The following is an 18,999-nucleotide window of genomic DNA, read 5'->3' as shown; positions in this document are numbered from 1 at the left end:
CCTCGCATGACCCGAGCCATTAGGGAATCCGGGTAATGAATTAACCGCCAATATTGTTTAGCCAGCATTGCATCATTAAATTATTCTAATGTAAGAAAGCCCAAACCGTCGTCGCACTTGTCCTTACACACCTTATCCCAGGCTACCCAGTGCAATCCTCGTGCTTTATCGTTAAACTTCCACCAAAACCGTGAAATAGCACTCGTAAGCTTAGACGTTAACTCCTACAGTAGTTTATAACAAGACATGACATGGGTTGGAAGAGCCAACGCGACCGACTTAATCATAACTTCCTTTCCACCTTTCGATAAATACTTTGCAGACCAGCCATTCACTCGATTGTCCAAACGATCGTTGACATAACTAAAAACCTTAGTTCTCGAACACTGAAGATTTTCAGGAATACCCAAATACAAGCCCATACCACCTTCTGTGGAGATACCCATTACAGATTTTAGGTGAGTCCTGCTTTTAGGTGAAACTTTTTTCCCTAACTTAATAGAGGATTTCTCCAGATTCACCTCTTGACCCGAGGCTTCCCCGTAGTTCCCTATAATTTCCATAACCGTAGTACATTTTGCCGCCTCTACTTTATAGAAAAACAAACTATCATCTGAAAACAATAAATGTGAAACAGTGGGACAGTCCCGAGCTAACTTGATGTCCGTGATTTGACTCTCTCTTTCAGTCTTTTTAATATTGGAAATTAAAACCTCCGTACATATTATGAACAGATAAGGAGATAAAGGATCCCCCTGACGTAAACCCCTCTGAGGCTTGATAGGAGACCAAAGATACACACCACATGATCCAAGAGATCCATTTCCTATCAAATCCCATCTTGACCATAACCGCTTCTAAGAAATCTCATTCAACACGGTCATAAGCCTTGTTCATATCGGTCTTAAATGCCAAATAATCGGTTTTACATCGAGGATTTGTATTTAAACCATGAAACATCTTGTAACAACCCGTCCTGTAGACCTCACTAGCCTCACTGCTAGCTGCCCCAACGGACCGTCCGTGGACCCCACTAGCCTCACTGCTAGCCGTCCCAACGGACCCCAAGCTGGCCCTGCAGGGCATCGATCCTAACCCATCACTGTGGACATCCCAATCCACAGTAGGTTATTGGTGCGCCAGGTGTTCCTCGAACCCTGGTCCCCACCCTTTAACAACCTTCCCACAGGACAAGTTGTCACCAATTGATCTGCAGGTCAATTGGTGACAGCTTGTCCTGTGGGAAGGTTGTTAAAGGGTGGAGACCAGGGTTCGAGAACGTCTAGCGCACCAATAACCTATTGTGGATTTGGATGAGTAGTTCCATTTGCCACGGTGATGGGTTAGGGTCGATGCCCTGCAGGGCCAGCTTTGGGGTCCGTTGGGGCGGCTAGCAGTGAGGCTAGTGGGGTCCACGGGATGGGTTGTCATACATCTCCTGAGCAACAAGGATATTATCTGTAATTAACCGACCAGAAACGAATGCGATTGGGTTTCAGAAACAAGTGAAGGGAGAAACCGCTTAAGCCGAAAGCACAGGACCTTTGAGATAATCTTATAACTCACATTGCAAAGGCTAATCGGTCTAAATTCCGACATCCGTTGAGGCCTTTCGTTTTTAGGAATTTGACAAATGTTTGTTTCATTTAAACGCGGATCAAAACGATCCGTACGAAAGAAATCCTTAACCAAAGCGACCAAATCTCCTTTTAGAGAGGACCAGAAGCGTTGAAAAAACAAAGCTGTCATCCCATTGGGACCCGAAAATTTCTCGAGATGCATTGCAAACAAAGCTTTGCGAACCTCTGATTCTGTGATCTCCCTCATTAAGGTCCTGTTCATATAATCTGTAATCAATGTAGGGACTTCTTATAGCATTTGTGAGACTCCCCTCACATTAGACCTTTTGAAAAGATCCATAAAATATGTTGAAGAAATATCCTCCATACCAGAAATCTACTCAGTCCAGACATCATTTGGACCAAATAGACCAGCAATCCTATTTCTTGCCCGTCGCTGTTTCGTGGAAGCATGAAAGAACTTTGTATTTTTATCACCAACCCGTAACCAGAACTTCCTGCTTTTCTGCTGCCAATATAACTCCTCATCCCGGTAGGCCTCCTTGAGTTTTCATTCTATACTCCGAATTTCGTCCTGCGAAATTGAGACGTTTATCTTTGCCTCCTACAAGGCCGCCTTCAAAGATGAAATAATGGTCGGCCCATGAGAAACATTGTTCTTCCGCCACCAGGAAATTGAATTACGACAGCTCCTTAACTTGACCACGAATACCAGTGTCCAAAATTTTTTTGTGCTGTTCCACCCAGACTCCACCGCTCCAGAAAATCCATCATTACCTAACCAACGCTTATCGAAACAAAACTGTCGATGTCACCAAAAATCCGTTTTAAAACAAGTGGCGAGGATAGGACAGTGCTCATAACCAATCATCTCTAAGTAATCGACCTTTTGAGTGGGGAAAAAAGCAATGCCAATCCTCATTAGCTAACGCCTAGTATAAGTGACAACGGACTATCTGATTATTCCGTCTATTACCTCGCCAAGACAGTTGCTCACCATAGCAGGGGAATTCTAATATACCGCAATATCGGATCATAGAATTAAATGGTACAAAAGAAGATACTGATCTTAACGCCCCGCCTGTTTTCTCATGGTTCCCAGTAAGTTCATTAAAATCACCTATCATGAACCATGGATCAATTCGAAAAGAACCAATATCAATTAATTTATCCCAAACCTTTTGTCTATCTTGAGGGACGGGATCCCCATAAACAAAAGACAGAAAAATCGTTTGTTGCCCGGAAAATGCTTGAACATCAATTAACCGATTACGGTCATATAAAATAGAAAGTTTTATTTCATCCCTATAACACATAGCTAAACCGCCCCGAGACCCAGAGGGTTCAACAGTAAACAACTTGTCATAACCAAACTTATTCTGAAACTTTTTTAAATAACAAATACATTTTTTTGTTTCTGATAAAAATATAATATCTGGATGATGTTTTTCCACAAATCTCCCAAGTACTCCTCTGTCAGGTCCGCCCCAATGACCTGAAAGTTCCAACTCAAGACCTTCACATTTGAGCCGGTGGTTTCGGGAGAGCCTCCATCCCTTTCTTAACTGGTTGTCCCTCACCCGTGGGTTTGTCAACCGTGAACTTGGTCCCATGTTTTCCCATCACTTTTTGTTTGTGACCCTCACCTGCAGGTTTAGATAGAGCTTTAGCAAGCAAACGTTTTCCAGGAGATGCCAGGGATAATACAGGTTTTTAAAACACTTTCTTAACCCGAGAGCTAGGAAGTCTCAAATGATCTCCAACATTTGAACCTAACTCAACATTACGCAAAGCAGAACTTACAACACTCATATCCAAAGCATTCAGTATAGAGGATAAAGAGGTACCTTGCATATCCACCTCAGTTGAATAAGACACAACCGAACCATTCACCAACGGTACCGTATTCTGCTCAATTGCAGCGTGACCTTCCACTTGGAGACTACCATCCGGGAATTTACCATATTCAAGAAGGTCATCAATGGCTTCCTCAAAATCCGAGAATGCTAAATCCTTATCATACTTGTGTTGAGGGGACACCACCACCTCTGCATCACGCCGAGACTCATCAAGAACCGAAGCTACGGTACCATCCCCAAGTGTCTCCTGCACCGACTTATCCTTAAGGACTTGTTTGGCTTTGTAAAGAGGCTTTGGCCATACCGACCCTGAACCCTTCCTATTTAGATGATATGGAGGAGCCTGACTTGTGTACTCAATAGAAACCCCCTGATCTCCACGCTTTCCACCCATATTTCCCACCTCAGTAGCACCATACAACCTCTTCGGATCCCAACCCAATCCCTGATGACGATTCTGTTGGTTAGAACCGGAACTACCAGCGACAACAGTCGTCTCATATGATTGAAAATCGAGAGCTCTCTTGGCATATTTCCTAGCTTTTCCCATCCACTTTCATTATGATACACCCCTTGTTTTACCATCCCATGTTGTCGCTGAGCCCCTCTCTTATCTGCTTGGTTTTCGAATCCCTGAACCCCATCAGCCTTGTTTAACTCCGGACAGCTTCTCAAATCGTGTGTGAGCCGAAAACAGTTGTCACATAGACCCAACAGCTTCTCATACTCAAGGGAAACTATAACTTCATCCCTAGAATCAAAAGGCACAACCAACTTAAATAGAAGAGGGTTAAAACCGTTAACGGTAACACAAATACTCCCAGAATCTTTATCAATTTCGCGAATAGTACCTATCTTCTTACCAATAGCCTCCAAAGTAGCAATCTCCCAAAGATGCATTGGGATACCAACCACTTTCACCCCGAAATTAATGGCTGAAGGATAGGTTGGAGAGATGATTGGCTCCCAATTAACCAAGGATATCATCCATCCATCAAAATGGTAAGGTCCATTCTGTAAGACGCCTTGCAGGTCAGCCTCTTCTGCAATGTTGAATTGAAAAGTGCCTTGACCAAGATCTGCTCCCACAACACTATCTTCAAGCTTCCGAATCTTTGGAAAAGTGGACACCAAGGACTCCACTCTTTGAACCGATGGGTTCATCTGTCTCCCAATAAGGGTGAGAGAGAATTGCTGGATCCGTTGAGCCAAGACCGTGTTGGAAATCTTGACTGTTTCCGTACGCATCAGAGGAGCCTCGCCCTTGATAAACGATGACTGAGCCATAAGGAACCGCACAAACACCACCAAGCTAACACGTTTCACCTCAATACACCGCAGAACACAACAAATGAACCAGAAAAATAGGCTAAACACTGAACAATAGATGAAACGAATAAGACCCAACCCCCAAATATATACCCATATGCCAACCCTGAACCTCCGAATCCGTAGAGGAGATATACCGAATAAAAAAATCCCAAAAATACACTCAATCTGCAAAATCCTATCAATCCTAGATCTCATAATCCATAGGAGAGAAGGGCGAAACCTTCCATAAGGGCACCAGCGAATCACAATCTTTATGACCACCCGCAAAATCACCAGATTTGATACCCTCCAATCCCAAACATGATCTAAAATTAATCCCTCACTCCTAAAACAGATCCATCGAATATCCCATACGATTAAACCCAAATTGAATCGAATCATATCATGTAAATCCGACTGCAAAAGATTCCTCTTGTTACAACCTGAGCTTCGAGACAATGAAGCTAACCCATTCAAAATCAGAGACAAACTTCCGATCTGTCCCCGACCACAATGACCCCTTAGAGACCACACGAACCCCTCACTCCACCTCCCGTCGTCAACCATAACCCCCATACAAACCTAGATTTCATTCGCCGTCGTCGTCGCCTTCACTTTTATTTTTTGATTCTTATATAATTTTAATTATATACTTTATATTTATATATATGCTTGAGTTTACATTTATGTTTTTCTATTGACTATATAGTCTAAATAAGATAAGCAAAACATATCCAAATATATATAGTAATCTTATTAAAGAAAATTCACATGTGATAAAAAAAGTTGCAAAATAGTCAAGAAAGTTTGAAACGATTGCTTTTTATCATAAATTTGCAATCAATTTACAATAATATTGTGATGTGTATCAATCATTGCAAAAAGTTACAAAATATGTTATAAAATTGAAACGAACATGAATATTCCAAAATTTATGTTACATTATTATATATTTTTTGTAGTATAAGTGAAACAACCCAACCTATTTTTTTTCAAAATGATATATTATTAAGCATCTCATACTACTTAATTAAACCAACCAACCCACAACTCATCTTTAGACCAAACAATTAATATGCACAGCGGAAATATACTAACAACATAATATCATTCTTAACCATTCTATCCAAGAATCTAGCATGCTTCTATACAAGGTTCAAACATTAATAAACATAACCATAACCAAGACCCTAGATCATCATCGTCCTCATTACCATGATTCCACGTTGCAAATTACTTACATCACAAACAACAATTGAGATGTGTAAGTATTATCACAAATATTTAGTGAAACAATCCTCTCATATACTAGGCTATACACACAAGCAATTAAGACCATAAAAAAGAAAACAACATAAAACAGCCAAAAATAGACAATTGGAACCAAAACTGCGTACACAAACACCTGATGTCGATCAACACCCTCCTTGTGTCAGTCGACACCAACAACTAGTATCGGTCGACACCCTTCATGGTGTCGGTTAATACCCTTCCTGGTATCGTTCGAAACCCCCACCAAACTGCACCAATTCTGCATCGTGTTTTCCTTCCGCGACGACAGATGGTGTCGATCGACACCCAGCCTGTGCAACACCTCTGTTGACGATCTCCACCATCAACCGACCCAAAAAATCCACCACATCATCTCCCACGACGACATAACCGAGAACAGTCACACATGGCCACATAAACACTACAAAAGAACACAAAACAGAAAGAAATCAATCATATAATCACCAAATGAATCACACAAACCCGAATTGATTAGATAAGCCATGGTCATGTACTCACCTTCATTTAAAAAGAGATTTAGGATGAACACAACAAAGAACAACACCACAGCAACCTCCCTGATACCAACAACCATGAAACCTCCTTCTCTTCTCTTTGAGAACCCCCAAAACATATCCTTTTGCTTCTCTTAACCCTCCTCAAAGCTCCCTTTGCTCTTTCTCTCCTAGAAGCGTCAAACACCATTAGGACCAGGAAAAGAGGCTATTTGTGCCTTTAAAACGAGACTAAGGGTTTCCAAACCCAAACCAAGCTGAACCGAACAATTTTGAAATGAACCGCTAATTTAGTGGTGTCAGCCAACACCCCTCCTATCCTTGGTGTCGATCGACATCCACCCTAAATTTGGGTTCGGGATGTTACAATAAGATAATAAAATGTCTCTTCTAACGCTCTCCAAATGAGAAAATTAATTTATAAGTGTGGGACCAATAAATGTTACACATGTAAATAAATGGGATATGATCTCAAATTTTTTAATTGAGAGAAATACTTTGAAATAAAGAATAAGATAAAGAATCTTTGACATCGTTGCAAATATAAAGAGCGATTTCCTCCCTCGTATTCATGCAACCTTCATCCACAAAAGAAAAAATATCAAAAACAGATAGAAAGAAAGAAAGAAAGAAATACGGAGAACGTTTATAAGCTATAGAATGTGATAGTTTCATTCATAGTGATTATGAAGCTATGCCATTTGATCTATCAGTGGCGCAATCTAAACTGCAGTGGAAAACTTCCTCCAGGGTGGATGAGTTATCCAATCATTAGAGAAACTATTAAGTTCATGAAGCCTTATGATGATGTTCATCATTAAACATTCATCAAGAAGAGAATTTTCAGGTTCGCTTATTTTTTTTTTAGTGTGCATGTTTAGATATGTTTTTACTTAAGTTACTTTGTCAATTTTTCTTAATATTCATTACATAATTAACTTAATTATTTTTTGTCATTATTTACGGAATATAGACATGGAACACTTTTTCGGAGAACCTTATTCGAAGGTAAAGTTATAATCTCAGTGGATAACGAATTGAATATGGAGATGGCAAAAGACAAATCGTAAACATGCTAGCAACTTGACACCAGTTATTAGGTTCACAAGGTTTAAAATTGAGGATATTGGAAGATATCGATATTCTGTCTCGTACATATATGGGTGAAGGAGCTAGGAATGGATCTCTTGACGTCAAGGAAACAACAAGAAAACAAATAAATAATTGATCTAATTCATGCTGTCTTTGTCTCATCACAGTATTAAATAAGTAGATAAGGTTTATAGGATATCTAATCATCTCAAAAAGTATTTGTATTATTGAACGTTGCAGATCTTAGTTGAATGTATTGCAAAGAAACTTATGCGCGAGATAGAACGAGAGGCAGCAAAAAAATTTCACTTTGTTGGAGATATTTTCCGAGTGGTTGGTTTCGGTTCCCGTTCACTCTTCCTTGGATAGGTGTCTATAATATGATGAAGGCAAGTAATTAATGATCTTAACAACACTATATATAATGAAGGTCGTGATAATTATTGTGACAACCCGTCTGTGGACCCCACTAGCCTCACTGCTAGCTTGTCTCTATAGGCTGGCCCTGCAGACATCGATATTTATGTGACAACCCGTCCCGCGGACCCAACTAGCCTTACTGCTAGCTGCACCAAAGGACCGTCCGTGGACCCCACTAGCCTGCTAGCCATCCCAACGGACTCCAAACTGGCCCTGCAGGACCAGCCTATGAGAGCAAGCTAGCAGTGAGGCTAGTGGGGTCTACGGACGGGTTGTCACGATTATGTGTATATATATATAATGAAGAAGTTACGAAAGAAGGAAGTGTTGAAGAGAAGAGCATCATGAGAGGAGTTGGGAGAGTTCTTTCAGATCATATTTGGAGAAAAGGAAAGAGAAAAGAAAATAATGAGCATGGATAATTTGATCGAGTACATATATACCTTCTATCTGATTGCTAATGAAATAACACCATGAACTCTTGTGTGTACGGTAAAACTCATTAGCAAAAATCTTGAAGTAATGCAATAGCTTCAAAGAGAGCTTGCAAGATTTATTGGAGATACGACTAGCAAGCAGGCATGCCTAACAAGGGAAGACTATAAATCCATTACTTTCACCAATATGGTAATTATGTTCCAAAATCATGTATTAAATTATATACAATTTAAAATCATGTATTTTGCATGTTATCTAAAATATCTAACATTCTATTTATTGTTAGTTGGTTTTAAATCGGATCCCAAAAACCTCATCATATACATTCTAGTAGCTCACACATGTAAGTTATTTTGTTTCCAGTGATCAATGAGTCAATTAGGATCTCAACAACAGTGCCTGTATACTTAGGAAACCTGATCATGACATCAAAGTAGGTGAATATACAATTCCAGAACGTTGGAACTTCATGGGCTATCCTAGTGTACATTTCAATTCAGAAAAGTATGTAGATCCTTTAGTATTTAATCCACAGTGTTGGAAGATGATTCAAAGTTTGATCTACATTGTTCCCTTATTTGTTCCTAGTTCCACTTATAAAATTCACTTTTTCTTTGATATGAATCAAACTTTATTAACAGGGAAAAGATGTGGATGCGATAGTCTCAACGAATTACATTTCGTTTGGCGATGGTCCTAGACTATGTGTAGGATCTTACTTTGCTAAGTTGTTGATGGCTATTTTATCCACTATTTGCGTAGATATAGGTCTTCTTTATCACCTATTGACTCATTCTTTAGTTTTCATATTTTTAATTATGTCAAAGTAGTCACTGCATCCATTTGGTTTGTTAGGTGGTCAATGAAGGCATAGATCATACAAACTCGAAAATTCATAACTGCATCGATCGATGCACTCCTTGCGTTGATCGAGGCATTCGCCGGATCATCAACGAACTCGATATCTCTCGACTTCTCCAGAATTCAATTGTCCAGACAACATCCGTGACACCAAATCCAACCTCAACAGGGAAAAAGCACACATACAAGCACACAAGCAATCAATCACCCAAAATCACACCAAATACACGTTTAATCGCTTAGATAAGCTATAGTCACGCACTCACCTTTGAAACAAGCAGATTTGACGAAGAACAACGAGAATTAAGCTTTCCCACAACCCCTACTCGACACCCACACTCATATCTCCTTCTCCATGCTTTATGAACACCAAAAACTGACTAAAAAAAGCCCCATAAACTCACAAAAACCTCTCAAGAACTTATCTATCTCTTAGGGAATGACAAACAACAGCCAAAACACTCAAAGAAGTCGAGTTCCAACCTTTTATACTCGACCGTTGGGTTTTTGCAAACCCAAAACGCGACAAAATGAGCGTTTCACTTAGTCGTTCCGCACAAACCGAACCTTGCATCGATCGATGAACACCCAAAACAGGGATTCCGGTTCACGGGCGTTACAGTAATTTTGTTGTAATTTTCTATTCAATAAATAAAGTGATTTGTATTATAATTACAAAGAAAATACTCCTTTATTTTTTTTTGTTCATTCTTTAAGGGCAATTTTTTTGTTTTAAATTAGATGATCTTTTCAAATTTCAATGTAAAATTAATTAATTTTATATTAGTTTTAACAATTTATATCATGTAGACTGTTTTTATCGACTAAATTGTGTTTAGGTAGATATTAAATGACGTTTCCATTTAAAAATAAGTAAAAATTAAATAATTTCCTAATTTTTGTGCATAATCCTAAATCATCATATGTATAAGAAAATGGAGAGAGAATAAATTTACGTTTGATTTCCCATTTTTGCTTCAATCGAATAATGATGTAAGCAAGTTAAGAAAAACATCCAAATAATTATTAAAAGATGGTTACAATTACACCATGATATCAAGTTATTGAGAATTTTATTGCTTCGTAGCTGAAATTCAAACTAATGGTGAAATATATTATGCAAATCTTATATATAGTAAAGATTTTAAGACATAGATCAAAGTCAACTGTTCTCACCTTTTATTTTCAAAATCATTTTGTCAATAAACCTTTAATAAAATAGATATATTGATGTTTAAAATTTTTGTCAGGTTCTTATCTCAATATGGGTCATAACTCATATGTATAGAAAAAACTTTGGAATCATACACAGAATAAAAAAAATATTTTGGAAACACATATTCCTCCGAGAGGATGGTTGGGGCATAAATTTACGACAAAATCAATAATCTGATTCATTTTTAATTAGGCTTTGCTGTAGCCTCTTTTGAATTTATTACTTCCTTGGTAGCTTAATGTATATACTCTTCTTCTGATGTGTTCATAGCGCAAAGTTTTACGACTAAAACAACATTATATATACATCACCATGACATGAGTTTTTTTACTCATGAAACTATCCTTTTTTTTATAAGATATTACAATCCAGAACAGTATGAGGATAACAGACGCCAAACTGAGAATAAATTTGCAACTGCAGTTTATATCATTTTCTTTAATTTATATTAAATTTAAAATAGATGCTGTCAAATAAATTAATACTGCATAAATAGCCATAGTAATTAAAATTTGAAGATGATTTAATTTTTATAGACTTGGACTGTTTGCTTCAAAATGATGTGTAATTGATAAAAATGAGGGGCATGATTACGTTGGATGCTCACCCCACTTCACTTTAAATTAAAAGTTCTCATCTGCTCAAAACGGAGGTAGTTTAATTTATCCGACAGACAGATTACTTTGAATTGGTGAATAAATACAATTACGGGTTTGCATTCTCAACGCTTAAAAAAAGAATATGTGAAGAACAATAATTTAGTTGTTAATTCTAAAACGGATAATTTATCACATAGTGCTAAAATGTATCCACATAAAAATAAAATAAAATATAAACTTTTCTCCTCAACTCAAGTTTGGATTTCTATACCATTCGAATAATTCATAATAGTAGTTTATGTGGGTGTTAACTAAGAAATCCCACTAGAGGTTATTTTTTTTTAATTACTAGTACAATTAGGTACTCTCCCGCAGTAGACCAGGGGCTAAACTTTTTTTTTGATATAAATTTGTAATAGTTTTTGTTGTTTTTAATGTTATCAATAATCGTTTGTGATTATAAATTCTGTTTGCTTATATAATAAATTTGTATGTTAAGAATGTTTTTTTCAGAATTTATATAATGTTTTTTTAGACCATTCTTCTTGACTACTACAATCGACTACTTGCTCACCTTAATCTTTTGAATCATCTACATTTTAAAAGTGGCATGAAAGAATTGCTATATTTACAATTAATTAAATAAGTGCTGTTCTGTGAAAATTATATCTAATAAATCATCGTATTTTGCTTCCATTCAATCGGGCGGGTACGTCTTCAATGGTTATGCTTGTTTGAGTTGATTTCTCAGAACATTTTTAGTAATAATAAAATATGTTAGTTATGTGAAATTTTTTCTAATCAGAATAACGAAACATAATTACCTATAGATTGTGTCATTGATCGGGCTTTTCATCATTTTGATTTTTTCACCTTCGTGTGAATGGGAGAGAAAGATTACGAGAGAGAAGCTGTAATTAGTTTCATTGATTTTTAGTTTTCCACCAACTAATATTTTAATTAAGTGTCTAATTGTTTTTTTTCTACCCTTAATGATCTTATTCTTATTTGTATTGTTTCTAATGGCATTTCATTGTATTTTTTACACATTCTAATATTAATTTCATTTTTGTACTTATCAGTTAATATAATAGGATAACTTAAATTTTAATAAATGTTTATCCGTAGAATAATCACTAAAACTATATTTTTTTAAATCATAACAGAAGAAAATAAAATTTATCATTATAAACCTATTCTTTTTCCGGAGATCAAGATAACCCTCTTCAGTTACCTTGGATTTTATGATCGCTTTATAAGGATAGGAATAAAAAACTATTAAAGGTACATATTTAGAGCCAAACGATATTATAAATCAGACTTTATGTGAAAATCATTATGGGAGGAGGCATAACTACAACCAGGAGAGTCCTCGGGTATCTCCGGTTTGTCGGAGTCCGTGGACATCGGGGATAGTCAGGGTCATTTTTCTCGATGTCAAATTGATGGCTCTTGAAAATCTTCAGACGTCAATTCAGGTTTGGGTTGGTGTTGCTGTAACGGCGACAATCATACTTTGGGAGATAAATGTGTTCATCGAAGCCCGTCTCCTTTGCATTCGGAGTTGCTAGCTCCACTTTGGGCCATGGAGAGTATTCGTGCTAAAGGAGTCTTTTGTTAGAGCTTCGAGACGGATTGTGCAGTATTAGTTTTGATGATACAATCTCCTGGCGATTGGCCGGCCTTTTCTAACTTTCTAAATGACTTCCACCTACTTCGCGTGGCCTTTCCTCTCTTCGCCTTGTCTAAGATATCACATACGTAGCAGATTGCCTCGCTATGTCGTCCAGGTCGTAAGTTATGTATGTAAATAGTTTTCCTCCTATTTGGACTTACAATTTTGAAATTTCTTTTAAATTTAATATTTGGTTAACAAAAACAAAAATCCTAATAATTTTAAATATTTGATTAAATACATATCTATTAAAGAATAAAATTGCTCTTTGCCATTCATTGTCCTGTCACCTGTCTCTAAGGACATGCCCATTGGTGCTACTCATCTTAGTTTCTTAAACTTTTAATAAAATTAAAAAATATATTAATCTAAGTTTAGATCCTTAATCCAATGTTTTTATTTTATCTCCTCCCATTAGTTGTCCTTAAACATGGGTGTCTTAAAAACTTTTTATTAAAATTGTGTTTTAAATGTTGGTATAATGTTATAAATGTTGGTATATAATGTATACAATATTAAGAAAATAAAACTAGAAACTGTAGTTATAGTATAATACATTTAATTAAAAAAACAAATATATTACATTACTAAAACTTTAAAACATATATTACAATGATAAAAAAAAAACAAACAAAAAACTGGATACAATAAAAAAAAACATAGAATGATAGAAACATATAAAAGCATTATCAATAACTTAATTAACATCGGTTAAATCTTGAGTTGTGCCAAATTTTTGCCAGATATGTTCAACCAAATAAGCTTTCAACCGTCGATGTATCACTGTATCACGAACTTGATTATAAGCGGTCATCACATTGTTCAGATCGGTAATCTTTTCGGTAGAATATGCTAAATCGACATGTGAAGTCCCGCTTCCTTCTCCTCGATAGAATTCTGCTACGTTGTACAGACTCTATCCATCTCTTTCATCTTCTACAATCATATTCTGCAATATGATATATGCTCTCATTATCTTTCCTATTTTTTCCTTATCCAAAAAAATGCGGGATTTTTAACAATTGCAAATCGAGCTTTAAAGACTCTGAAAGCACGTTCAACATCTTTTCGGCAAGCTTCTTGACATTGAGCAAATAATGATGCTTCGGTTCTTGTGGAAGTGAAATTGATTGGATGAATGTTGCCCATCTCGGATATATACCATCAGTGAGGTAGTAAGCCATATTGTAATGTCGACCATTGACAAAGTAATCTACTCTCGGAGCTCGACCTTCTATTATGTCATCAAAAACTGGTGAACATCAAGAACATTGATATCATTTAAAGTACATGGAGGTCCAAAAAATGCATGCCAAATCCAGAGATCTTGGGAAGCCACAGCCTCTAAAACGATTGTAGGTTTCCAGATCCATGAGAATATTGTCCTTTCCAAGCTGTGGGGCAATTCTTCCATTCCCAATGCATACAATCAATGCTTCCTATCATCCTGGGGAATCCGCGTGCCTCTCCTTGATTGAGTAATTGTTGGATATCCTCTGACATATGTCTTCTTAGGTATGTATCCTGAAACAAATATATAATTCCCTCCACAAAATTTTCCAAGCATAGCATTACGGTGCTACCTGCGAGGCAGAGGTATTCATCCACCGCATCAGCTGCACAACCATATGCCAAAATACGAATGGCTGCTGTACACTTTTGTAATGCAGACAGACCCAACCTTCCCGTAGAGTCTCTTCTTTGTTAGAAATATGGTACTTCATTGGATAGTGCATCAACAATACGTATGAACAATGGCTTGTTCATTCGAAAACGACGACGGAAACTAGCGTGAGAGTAAGTAGAATTTTCGCTGAAATAATCATTCCATAAAAGAGTGTTCCCTTCCTCGCGTCCTCTTTCAATAAAAGCTCTTGGCCGACTTGAACTAGTTGCCTCTTGATCATCGCCATAATCATCTAGGCAATTTTGAAATAGACTATCAAAATATTCATTAAAAATTTCATCATAATCATCATCTAAATCTGGAGATGACATGTCGTAGGAATATATAATTCCGAACAGAAGATATTTTATGGTGAGAAAACAAAATGGGAGCTAGCAAGAGAGATTTGAGAGAAAAATATGTGAAACTTAAAAGAAATAAGTAGACTGCATTGAGTGTTTTTACAAAAATTACAAGCTGATTATCAACACTATATATACACGGTGATGAGAAACACGAGCATCAACAAATTAGCCACGAGTTGTTTTGTTCACGGGTTAGGAAAAATCAAATCATAGAGATCACGGGTTGTCTTGTGCAGAATTTTTTGTGCTCTTGTGCCGACTGCTACAAGCAGACTAACGGGTTGTCTTGAGCAGAATTTTTTGTTGTCTTGTGCCGACTGCTACAAGCAGATTCACTGCTCCCAATCTGTTTCTATCCTCATCATGGACCATCATCGATAACTGCTAGAAAACATAAAACATAGAACAATTACACACATGTTTTGTTTCATAAATAAGGAAGAAACAAACCAATTATCTTTTATTGTTCTGAATCTGAGATATTGTCCTTCGGGTTGGAACACAAACACAATAGCTGTTACATTTCATGCCGAAATAAAGAAAAAACCTGCATAACAGAACATAAAGCTGAGATTCTTGTTCCATTGCTAATAAAACATAAAACAACCACAAAACACTGAAAGCAATAGGATTTGAGTAGTAAAAACACCTCATAAACAAGAAACACACAATAAGAAACATGAAACATAGGATTTGACTATTAGAAATGACTCCTAAACAAGGCAAAAATTAAGACACATACATAGGATTTGAATAAGTAGTAACCAAATTATCCTAACATCTCATCTATTAGCTTCTTTCTCAGGTTGAGTTCAGGTTTGGATAGATCAGTTCTCCCGACAAGAGTCTCCAGGAGTCGCTGCTTGGATATTCTTTCTCTCGCAGCTATTTCTTTCTCTCTGATCTCCCATGCTTGTTGTAACTTGTGCAAGGAATCACTTTGAGTAGCTTCACCACGAGCACTTTTCTTTGATGTGATTTTGGATGCCTTAACACCTGGAGGGCGTTCTTCAGTTTCTTCCTCAACACTAGATGTTGTATTTGAGCTTGAGGAGTATGTGCCACTCACATCAAGCTTAGTTCTTTTGGAGTTTTCATTTCCTCTACAAGAATTGGAAGTACATCACTTCTACTCGTGGCATAGCTCCCTCCAAGCATGCTATAGGTTGAACTTCACTTTCTGGTCATTGACAAACAACTCGTTTGCCATTTGGAGAACATCATCTTCAGACTGGCCACTACTTCTCCGACTTGAAGCTTAGTTGTAGCATCCTACAAACTTGTTGACAGTCTCATATATATTTTTCCATCTCTTCTTACATTGACTGGCTCCTCTCTTTGGTTTACCCGCTACTGCTTCACTTTCTCCATAATAGAATGCAATTTGATCCCAAAAAGAACCTAACTTTTGCCCATTGCTCATGACTGGATCTTTGCTGGTGTTTAACCAACCACTTATCAAGACAACATCTTCTTGGGGAGTCCATCTGTGTCTAGGTTCTCTTGAGTTATCATCTAGGTCTTGGACATCACTAAATTGTGAACTGAACTGACGTATAGGTGATGAGCTTATTTGAATATGAGGAGAAAAAGAAGGAAGAGACTCTGGATTATTCATCTCTTGTTGGCTATTCAAGAGATCGGTAAAGTTTCGAGAAAAACTATTTGAATTGCTATAACCCATATTGTAAACTATATGAAAGATTGAGAAAAGAAGAATTGGTTTGGTAGTTGTGTTTATGGTAAAGTGGTTAGGTAAGGGTTTTGTTGTGTTTAAGTGTGACATAACACACAACTACCTAGCATTGAGTTTAAGCACTTACTCTGCAATAAGTGTTTAACTATTACAACTACCAAGCAATTTGTGTTTAAGTGTGACAAAACAAGCTATCAATGTAACCACAATGTTATAACTAAGTTTTAACTAAGTTGTACAACCAAACAAGTCTTGATTAAGTTGTGTTTTAACTAAGTTTTGTACAATGTAACCGCAATGTTATGAGGCCAACAACTACAACCAAAATGTCCACAAAACACAATGTCAGACATTCTGTTTCTTGTTTATATTGTTGACAATTTAATTCCCTAAATTTTGATCTAGCAAGCTAAAGCTGAAGTAGATACAAGGCTGAGGAATAACAAACCTTCGACTAAGAAACCCATGACAATGGCTTCAGTTCCAGTACTTCGAAACTTGACATTCGTTGCCTCCAATATCCAGCTTCAACTAATTTTATAGCTCTTGCAAGACTCATTTTATAGCTTCAGTTCCAGTGCTTCGAAACTTGACATTCGTTGCCTCCAATTATCCATCTAAAAACAAAATCGATAAGGAACCATAAGGAAATTGAATACAAAGATGTAATGTTTGGTTTCTAACAAAACTTTCCTGCAAGACTCACAATAGGTAAACGAGAACAAGCAACAAGAAATTTTTAAAATAGATCGAGATCCCACTTTTTGCCTTTTTTAGATGAAACCCAAGAGTTAACACCCAATAAAAATCAGAACTTGTTTAAGTTTCGTCAATTCAAATTCCCCAAAAAACACAAATTGTTTCTCAAACATTACTGAACTCAGAGATGATTACTAAAAACCCAGATGTATGTCAACCAAATCAGCTTCTTACTAACATAGAAGAACCAAGCGGAATCCGAGAGGAGAAGAAGACGATGAGGAGACATCAATTTTGTCTGGAAATCGATGAGAACTTCGATTGGGTTGTGAATCAAATTTTGGAAAATTGATTTTGGCTTTGACGTTTCGTTGTTTCGAAAGAGAGAGAAGCAACTACAGAAATAAAGAAAACAACAAAAAAAAACGGAAGCAATGAAATTATGACACGTAAAGGGTCTGAGAGTATCTAATTTTATCTGTGCAGAGACATAGATCTGAGAAATATTAGGAACAAAACTTTATTTTTTTATTTTTTTATTAAAAAACAAAAAGACATCCCCAAAGTATGACCGATGGGGATGCTCTAAAGGTGGGCAAAGTAACGGTCGTCCAAAATCAATTTGAATATTTTTTAAAGATAAAGTGGTCCAGTTTGAGAAGAAAAACATTAGGGAGGGGAATCTATATTTTTCTTCTGCCAAGGGTCCTCTCATATATTAAGACAAGCTACCTAAAATGAAATAAAATGCAACTATCAATTAGGGTTTAACAAGAACAAATGAGAAGAAAAAAAATTAATATGTAGTCGAGGATGATCACATCTACATATTCTTTATTAGGGACTTTTTCACAATTGCATGGTACATGAAGGCTTAAACATAGTTTTAAATCAATTGTCATTAGCACAACAAACCACTTATTTTTTAGTTAGGCTTTTGTTAAGTAGTAGGAATTATACCGCGCTACGTGCGGGTTTTGATTACATTTTTTTTTTGAATTATCTTTTGAGGTATTGTTATTTGTTTATATTTGAGTTAGTTAATATCAGATTTTTTTCTCTATGTTTTTGATTATTATAATTATTTTTTTTGTTTTTTTTTTGGTTTTAGATATTGTAGTTGTGTGAATGATAGAATAGAGTGTTGGATAAAATGAAAAAAAAAATACTATTTAGACCATTGTCGTCCTACATAGTGGTTACTATTGTGGAGTTAGTCTGAAGTGGTTTTTTTGTTTATAGATGATTAGTTTTTCTGTTTAAACATTTCGTTGATTAAAGGGTCGAAGTCCATTTTAATTGAATAGTCCGTAGGCCTTTTTTCCTTTTGAATTTTTCTTTTTTGTGTTTATATTTTCGTTTTTGCTTTTGTTTGGACCAGAAGTGTGTTAGGTTCAAGCTGATTAAGGTTTTGTTTTTATTTTTGTTGAAATTGTTGAGTTTAGTTTTTTATTTGTGTGTTCTGAGATCCGTATTGCGGCTAGACTCAATTGAATGGATCTCAGAACACACAAATAAAAAACTATCTGAATCTCCGGGCATGGTCTTTTTTTTTTTGTATTTCGTTCCTTTGAGATTTGGATTCGGTGAAGTTGAATCTCGTTCATATAAAAATTATCTCTATGTCTGTCGGTTGTTTGAATGAAATTAAACATGCCTTCGATTACTCTGAATTTCGTTGTATAATTGAAGGCTTCGTTGATTTTGTTTGTTCGTTTTTTTTTTTTTTTTTTTT

At 36.5% G+C, this 18,999-nt stretch overlaps 1 protein-coding gene and 1 pseudogene across 1 annotated transcript; one reads left to right on the top strand and one right to left on the bottom strand.

Annotated features, from left to right (window-relative positions):
• LOC104698774 lies at positions 6,977 to 8,292 on the top strand (annotated as a pseudogene).
• On the bottom strand, positions 15,639 to 16,553 carry LOC104698773 (glutathione S-transferase T3-like). Its single transcript, XM_010414170.1, has 2 exons — positions 16,150 to 16,553; positions 15,639 to 15,972 (listed from the first exon to the last, which is right to left on the bottom strand). The coding sequence occupies exons 1-2, from the start codon at positions 16,551 to 16,553 to the stop codon at positions 15,639 to 15,641; spliced, it is 738 nt and encodes a 245-aa protein (XP_010412472.1).

The sequence above is a fragment of the Camelina sativa genome, chromosome 6, assembly GCF_000633955.1.
Source record: "Camelina sativa cultivar DH55 chromosome 6, Cs, whole genome shotgun sequence".
NCBI classification, from domain to species: Eukaryota; Viridiplantae; Streptophyta; class Magnoliopsida; order Brassicales; family Brassicaceae; genus Camelina; species Camelina sativa.
Note: the sequence above shows the minus strand (reverse complement) of the source record. Positions and strands in the feature narration are given on the sequence as shown.